Raw genomic sequence first — 8,617 nt, 5'->3', positions numbered from 1 at the left:
CACTCTAATATTAAAAAATTGTTGAGATATGTTGTCTTACATGAAAAAATTGATAAAGAAATTACAAGTTTATGTGAGACTTTGATCCAGCAATCTATCAACTTAAACTTTTGAATTGCATATGGGATTAAGTTCGTATAGGCTCAAATCGAAATTTTATAAAAATCCAATAGGGCTTGACTTATCCAGTTCGAGTCGAGTAGACCCACTTCGGAATAAAATTCTCTCAGTATAAATTTTTTTCATTTACAATACTCGAACTGAAACCTTATTTAATTTTAAATTTCCAATTCACGTTAGTGCAATTAAATAGATTAGCTCTGTAATCTCATTACATCAGATACTTGAGATAAGAAAATTATAAGAGGAAAACAAAAAGAGAAGAAGACAAGAGTATCAGTTCAGGAATCAGTTAGAATTGGTGTCTGCCATCTCATGACCTTTCGCCTTTTCTGTATAATATATTTTGCCTAATTATATATACATACATTCGAACCTCTCCTTCATCGGCAAAATAGACAACTCCAAATATATATAATTTAGTCCCCACAACAAAGAGAGACAGAGAAAGCCATGGAAGAAAGTCGAATGATGAAGCTCGTGATGGTGATGGTGGCGGCGATGATTCTGGTGAAGAGGTGTTAATTATAACAATTAGTCACATCATCATTATGTCCAATTTTGGACGGAATACCTATAGCGTGCTATACGATGAAAAAAGCCATGCTTTATTGGAAAAATATTTCGATTTGAGTTACTACGTGAAGAGAAGTCAAAAAATAAAGTTGTACAGTGCTATTTCCACCTTTTTTTTTAATATACTTCTAATTATAAGGGATTTGGTATTGCAATGCTAAAACTAATTCCATTTATTACACTCAAATTAGTTTTAGTGTATATATAGATAGATATTTATATTCATTATTAAGGGATTTAGTCTAGTAATGCTACATGCAATTGCATTTACTGCACTCAAAGTACTTTTCACATATATACACATTAGGTAATGTTTTAATAACAAAAATTAAAATCACTTACTTTTGACTTTTTCAAGTGAATTAACAGTGACTGGTTATACCACCTTATTAATTATAATATATTTTTGCCTCATTATAAATACATACTCTCGAACCTCTACTTCATCCATAAAATAGCACAATTTCACAGCATAGAGAGACACAGAGTAAGCCATGGAAGGAAGTCGAATGATGAAGCTCCTGATGGTTATGGTTGTGGCGATGGTTCTAGTGATTGGCGCTAATTGCAAAGATGTTGATGATGCGCCAGAAAACTTCGACATCGGCGCTGATGTGGTGCCAAACATGAGCAAGCAATGGTGTTTCAGGTTTTGTTTGGCAACATGCGTCGACCGAGCTATTCTCAGTTGCGTTCCTTCATGCAGGAAAGCATGTCATATCACGATGTCTGACCTCATCTTTGAAGTTGGGCGCATCATTGCTGATCCTGGGCAAACAGACTTAGCTGCTCTACCTAATGCAGCTCCGGCTCCACCTCCAATGGTAGTGCGTCGGGTATGTATATGGCAACTTGATTAGCGATTAATTCATCGATTGATGTATGAACGAAAAACTAACCTACCGAGAAAAGAGAATAGAATTTGGACAAGATCAATATACAAGTTAACTATAAAGTCATAAAGCTATATAGTTACTCACCATTTCATTTCTCCTTTTTGCAGATGCTGAATTGATGACTTGGGAGGCTGCATATATTCTTGCTTAAAGGAATGCGAAAATAAAGACTAATTACTATAGCTATTTCTCAAGCAGTCTTTTTTGACGAACTATTCGTCAATTAATTTAATTGGAGATGATAGCTAAACTCTATGGAATTAAATGTATGCATAAGCATTCAGCACATAATATAGTACCTTCGACAAGACCCCTTTTTTTTTTACGCAAACGAGGCCAAGGCCAAGAAAGAAAAAGAAAATCGACAAATATAACGCGGGGTATGAAGACTCCAATGATATCGGTAAAAGAGTTAAATACTCCTAGGCCAGTTGCTGTATGTACGTAACAATACGAACCAAAGGCAAAGCAATGAGCGCCTAATCAATCAGTCGGCACAAAAACGTTCCCCTCTTGGTATGTGCGAACTACCTTGAGGAACCATTCCCAATTGATCAGCTCCTTGCATCAACAAAAGGAGAAATACCTCCTTATTTTTCAGATCTATAATAGCTTGCTCATACTATCGAACCGGAATGATAGATAACATATCACACATTAAGGTCATCTACTTGGCATACTTATACAGGCTGCAGTATCTATATGAATAGTTTCTAACCCTTAATTAAATTTTTCTAATTAGAATGGGAGTGATCCATTGATAAAACTGAGTCCAGCAAGTCCAATAATAATGCAAATGTTTGACATATAAATGAATGACTTATATGGGCCACTCCGATTGATACAAAAAGCAGATGTAGTCAATTGATGTTCATGAACATGTACACCTTCGTAGTTAATCCCTGTCACATTAGATAAAAGACCTGGGAATTTCCACAGGTGATAATTTGGTGACCCAAAAGCGGAACATATCCGAGAGCCACCAAAGATTAGTGCAAGGGGCCATGTTTGAGGCATGATATTATCTCGTTGATCATCGATTCCAAATAAGCTATCAAAGACTTAAAATGAAAGAAAATTATTTTGGAATTGCAGCGAATCCTCATTTTCTGTGGAAGAAATATTTATAGAATCTTTTTTCACTCCCTTTATATATTAGTGTAAGTATATGTATATAGTTACCAGAACGATAAACGTTATAACATAAATTATAAACTTCAATAGACTTCATTTCATCTACGGTCCCTAGTCTGAGTATCTCCTAGATTGGGCTCCTTATAGAGGATCACAGAACATGAGACCCATTTAATTATTGGTTGGGCATGAAAAATGTGAAGTGCTAGCTAGCTCTTAATGATTAGGCACGTCCCATTTCTTGATTTCTCCAATTATTTCAATTCAGTGAGAATAAATTTCACTTGTTACGCCCTCTTGATACGAAAAAGGTAAATACAATTCTTATATTGCTCGAATTTTATTGATTTTTTCTTTTCTTATCTTTTTTTGTCATTAATTAGTGAATTAATTCGTCAATTTGTACGAATTTACTTATTTACGGGGTGGACCAAATAGATTCGGTACAAACTCGTACTTGGATGTAAATTCAATAGATTCACGAATTAATTCTGTAAATTCGCGAATCGGACCAAATCTATATTGAAGGCCCAACCAAAGGAAAAACTTGAAAAACGGGCTGGCTCAACCCCAAGTCCAACTAGATATTACATGTGCTAGGCCCAAAAATGATTTAAATAGTTAGGGTTAAAGAAAAAAAAAAGAATTTTAACATATTTTTCTATTTTGACACGAACTTTATTTTTGGCAAAAAAAATGCACGAACTTTAATTGTTTTTGTCACGTTAGGTATTTGTACGATTTTCTATCCATTTTGCTACTTAGCGGAAAATGGAGTCTACGCCGTAAATGGTATCATGTCACTTTTGGAAAAATTTATAAAAATTAAAGAAAAAAAAGTAAGGAAGGCATTGATCAGATTTGAGCTGGATTAGAGTTATTTTTAAACAACCGCTACAAGATCAAAAGTTATTCTCCACAAAATTAATGAAACATACAGCTTTAAATACAAATAAATTTGTAGATTTTAAGGTTGATTTTTTTTTTACTTTAAAATTTTCAATTCCAATGTAACTCATTTGTAATCTCTTAACATTTTCAATACATATGACTATAATTATAATAAACCCAATTTTATTTATTGTTTTCAATCATAAATTATAATAATTCTCTATGGTCGATCTATCCTTTCCTTTTTAAAATTCTTGTTGTAATTTAGTTTCATGCTCTAACTTTGGATTACAAAGGACATGATATCAGTGGATCATAATTTAGTTTCATGCTTTAACCTATATCTTTTATGGTTGATTTTCCTTTTAAACTGTTTTGTTCGAATTGTATTTTAGTTCATTTATTAAAAAATTAATTACTGCTTATATTTTTTTTGGGGTAAATTCATATTTTTCCGGTAAAATAATTACTACTTGTCTTTAACTTTAGGAATTGATTTCATTTATTTTTCTTATTAAATATCATTAGTTATCATTCTCTGTTTTTTGGAAAAATAGAACCACATGGCACGATTTGTTTTTTTTTTACTTTTTTAGTGCAGCAGCACAAATCGAAATATTTTTTCCATGTAGCACAAAAAAAATTACATCACACAATATATCATCGGTATTCCCTAAAAAATAGACAAAATGCTGACATGTTGACCTTTTTAGGGAGAAATTTGCACAAATAACAACTTGGGGACCCTAAAACAAATAAATTAAAGTATAATTTAATATTGTAATGTAAAATTAAAAATCAAAGCCGGAATCGGAGGAGGGGGTAGGGGCATCCTTGCCAACCACCACCCTCCGATCAGGGTCGCCGGCAAGCTCACCATGTCGGTCACCATAATCAAGAGGTGGGTGATCGACGGGAGCACCCACAACCCCCCAATCCCCCAAACAGGGGGGTAAGTGGTTGGCTGGGTGCCATTGACCCACCCAATTTGAGGGATCTCATCGGGGGTGGTCGGCAAGGGCATCCCCGAAACCCGCCCTTGCGTCTCCCACCTTGTACCCCCAACGCTCCCCCCTCACAAATTTGGGGATCCAACTGCAGGGATCACTCGAATTGGGAAGGTTGTGGGTGACCCCGCCGGCCACTCGTCCCTGATTGGGGTCACCATGAGGATCCATCATACTGAGAGGCTCGTGGCCCCCCGTCGGCCACCCACCGCCGACCGGGGTCGCCAACATGGTCTAAGCCAGCAAGCGACCTTGATCGGGGGTCGGTGGCCAATTGGCCTCCCTACCTCGGCCTCTAATCCCAATTTTTTTTTCTTTTTAATTTTAGATATATTATTTTACTTAACTAGTTTTGGGTCCAAAATTTGTAATTTCTGAATATTTCCCCTAAAGAAATCACCACATCATCATTTTGTCTAATTTTTGACGGAATACCTATGGCATTATACGGTGAAAAAGACCATGCTTTATTGGAAAAACATTTCGATTTGTGCTACTACCGCACTACGTCAAGAAAAGTCAAAAGATCAAGTTATACAGTGCTATTTTCCCCTTTTTTTAAAAATATACTTCTAATTATAAGGGATTTGTATTGCAATGCTAAAACTAATTCTATTTATTACACTCAAATTAGTTTTAGTGTATATATAGATAGATATGTATATTCATTATTAAGGGATTTAGCCTTGTAGTGCTAGATGTAATTGCATTTACCGGACTCAAATTATTTTCACATATAGACACATTGGGAAATGTTTTAACTACAAAAATTAAAATTAATTACTTTTGACTTTTTCAAGTGAATTAACAGTGACCGGTTATACCACCTTATTAATTATAATATATTTTTGCCTTATTATAAATACATACTCTCGAACCTCTACTTCATCCATAAAATAGAACAATTCCACAGCATAGAGAGACACAGAGTAAGCCATGGAAGGAAGTCGAATGAGGAAGCTCCTGATGGTTATGGCTGTGGCGATGGTTCTAGTGATTGGCGCTAATTGCAAAGATGTTGATGATGCGCCGGAAAACTTCGACATCGGCGCTGATGTGGTGCCAAACTTGAGCAAGCAATGGTGTTTCAGGCTTTGTTTGGCGACATGCGTCGACCGAGCTATTCTCAGTTGCGTCCCTTCATGCAGGCAAGCATGTCACATCACGATGTCTGAACTCATCTTTGAAGTTGGCCGCATCATTGCTGATCCTGGGCAAACAGGCTTAGCAGCTCCTCCACCTAATGCAGCTCCGGCTCCACCTCCAATGGTAGTGCGTCGGGTATGTATATGGCAACTTGATTAGCGATTAATTCATCGATTGATGTATGAACGAAAAACTAACCTACCGAGAAAAGAGAGTAGAATTTGGACATGATCAATATACAAGTTAACTATAAAATCATGAATCTATATAATTACTCACCATTTCATTTCTCCTTTTTGCAGATGCTGAATTGATGACTTGGGAGGCTGCATATATTCTTGCTTAAAGGAATGCAAAAATAAAGACTAATTAGTATAGCTATTTGTCAAGCAATTTTTTTTACGACCTATTTGTCAAATAATTTAATTGGAGATGATACCTAAAATCTATGGAATTAAATGCATTCATAAGCATTCAGCACATAATATAGTACTTTCGACAAGCCCCCTTTTTTTTTTTTGGCGCAATCAAGGCCAAGGCCAAGAAAGAAAAAGAAAATCAATAAATATAATGTGGGTGTGAAGACCCCAATTATATCGGTAAAAGAATTAAACGCTCCTAGGCCAGTTGGTATATGTAAGTAACAATACGGACCAAAGGCAAAGCAATGACCGCCTAACCAATCAGTTTGCACAAATACGTTCCCCTCTCGGTACGTGCGAACTACCTTGAGGAACCATTCCCAATTGATCTGCTCCTTGCATCAACAAAAGGACAAGGGAAAAAGACAAAAATCTCATTTGTAGTTTGGAATCAGGATAAATCGCACCATATTCTTTTGTTTGGGACAATTAACCCTCATGTGATTTGTTCCGTTAGACATAGGGGGTTACGACATTAATTTTTTTTCATTTTCAGTCCTCAAACTTTAGCCTTTTTATCATTTTAGTTTTAAATCTTTTTTTATCATTCATATCCTCAACTTTTCATTTTGTTTTATTTTAGTACTGTAAAGAAAATCGAAAGGGAATTGGCGGCCTCGACCCCTCCACCGAGGTCGCCGGTACCACCGACTCTGAGTCCTCGGTCGATTCGGGATTGGGACCGCCAATCGGCGAACCCCGACCCCTCCTTCCCTTTTGATAATTTTTATAGGACTAAAATGAAACAAAATGAAAAGTTGAGGATATGAACGTTAAAAGAAAAAGATTTAGAACCAAAATGATTAAAAGACTAAAGATTGAAAACTAAAAATGAAAAAAAAAATAACGCCCATATGTCTAACGGAACAAATCACGGGAAGGTTAACTGTCCCAAACAAAAGAACATTATGCAATTTGTTCTGACCTCAAACTATAATGAGGGTTTTTGTCTTTTTTCCAAAGGAGAAATACCGCCTTATTTTTCAGACTATAATAGCTTGCTCATACTATCGAACCGGAATGAAAGATAACATATCACACATTAAGGTCATCTACTTGACATACTTATACAGGCTGCAGGATCCATATGAACAGTTTCTAACCCTTAATTTAATTTCTAATTCGTCAATTCGTGCGAATTTACTTATTTAGAGGGTGGACCAAATTAATTCGGTACAAACTCGTATTTGGACGTAAATTCAATAGATTCGCCAATTAATTCTGTAAATTCGCGAATAGAACCAAATCTATATCGAAGGCCCAACCAAAGGAAAAACTTGAAAAATGGGCTGGCCTAACCCCAAGTCCAACTAGATATTACATGTACTAGGCCGAAAAATGATTAAAATAGATAGGGTTAATGAACAAAAAAAGTATGAATTTTGACCTATTTTTCTATTTTGACACGAACTTTATTTTTGGCAATAATGGCACGAACTTTAATTTTTTTTTGTCAAGTTAGGTATTTGTGCGATTTTCCATCCATTTTATTGACTTAGCGGAAAATGGAGTCTACGAGGTAAATGATGTCATGCCACTTCAGGAAAAATTTACAAAAATTAAAGGAAAAAGTGATGAAGGCATTGATCAGAGAAAGGGTGGGCCATCGCCTGTTGATTAGAGTTACCATTAACCCTAGATGGCACCAACAAACCTAATTAAGGGAGTGGTGGACGGGCAGAATCAAGAGAATCCTCAAATTGTAGGTTCTTCCTATTTCGGCTGATGGGGCCTTGATCTCGGCTACCACCCTTGCAAATTCTCTCGATTTCGACGAGTAAGGCTTCGATCCCTGTCACCACCCCCTTATTGAGGTAGCCGACGCCCTTTGAGGTCATCGACGACCCCAATTGGGGTTATGGTGACTGGCTAGGCCCCTGACCCTTTCTCCGATAAAAGCATTTCTTTCTTTTTTTTGTTTTTTCTTTAAATTTTTTATTATTTTTGCCAACATAATGTGACACTGTTTACTACGTAGTCACCATTTTCTTTTACATCGGTAAAATTGATAAAAAAATGACACAGACGCCTAACTTGAAAAGAAAATCAAAGTTCGTGCTTTTTTTGCCAAAAATAAAGTTTGTGTCAGAATTGAAAATGGTCAAAATTCATGCTCTCTGTTTTATCTTTTTGGCTCATTAACCTAAATAATTAAAATAAAACTTCTAATTTCCCAAAAATTACTTTTACCATGCTCAGAGACTCAAAATCCCTAATGCATGAACAAATGTCCCTCACCCCTGCCTTTCAATCAGAAGTTCAGAACTGAAGTTGGTGGCCACAGTTGGTGTGTTTGGTTTTAGAGTTAAATAGAGTTGAGTTTTGATTTTAATTGGATTGTAATAATTGTATTGTTGAATTATGAGAAAAAGTGTGAAAAAGTAATGAATAATTGAGAAAAAGTAATAGTTGTGCTGTTGAATTG

General features: G+C 35.8%; 2 protein-coding genes across 2 annotated transcripts; both read left to right on the top strand.

Moving 5' to 3' along the window:
• Positions 1-1,131: 1,131 nt before the first annotated feature.
• LOC116201737 lies at positions 1,132-1,902 on the top strand. Its single transcript, XM_031533142.1, has 2 exons — positions 1,132-1,532; positions 1,700-1,902. The coding sequence occupies exons 1-2, from the start codon at positions 1,191-1,193 to the stop codon at positions 1,709-1,711; spliced, it is 354 nt and encodes a 117-aa protein (XP_031389002.1). The 5' UTR covers positions 1,132-1,190; the 3' UTR covers positions 1,712-1,902.
• A 3,649-nt stretch (positions 1,903-5,551) lies between these two features.
• On the top strand, positions 5,552-6,142 carry LOC116201736. Its single transcript, XM_031533141.1, has 2 exons — positions 5,552-5,905; positions 6,073-6,142. The coding sequence occupies exons 1-2, from the start codon at positions 5,561-5,563 to the stop codon at positions 6,082-6,084; spliced, it is 357 nt and encodes a 118-aa protein (XP_031389001.1). The 5' UTR covers positions 5,552-5,560; the 3' UTR covers positions 6,085-6,142.
• The last annotated feature ends 2,475 nt before the right edge of the window (positions 6,143-8,617 follow it).

This window comes from Punica granatum, chromosome 3, assembly GCF_007655135.1.
Source record: "Punica granatum isolate Tunisia-2019 chromosome 3, ASM765513v2, whole genome shotgun sequence".
In the NCBI taxonomy this organism is placed as follows: domain Eukaryota; kingdom Viridiplantae; phylum Streptophyta; class Magnoliopsida; order Myrtales; family Lythraceae; genus Punica; species Punica granatum.
This window is presented reverse-complemented; position numbering and strand designations above follow the sequence as displayed.

Excerpts from the sequence above, each read along its gene's own strand:
- LOC116201737 (XM_031533142.1), top strand. The coding sequence starts at position 1,191 with ATGGAAGGAAGTCGAATGATGAAGCTCCTGATGGTTATGGTTGTGGCG.
- LOC116201736 (XM_031533141.1), top strand. The coding sequence starts at position 5,561 with ATGGAAGGAAGTCGAATGAGGAAGCTCCTGATGGTTATGGCTGTGGCG.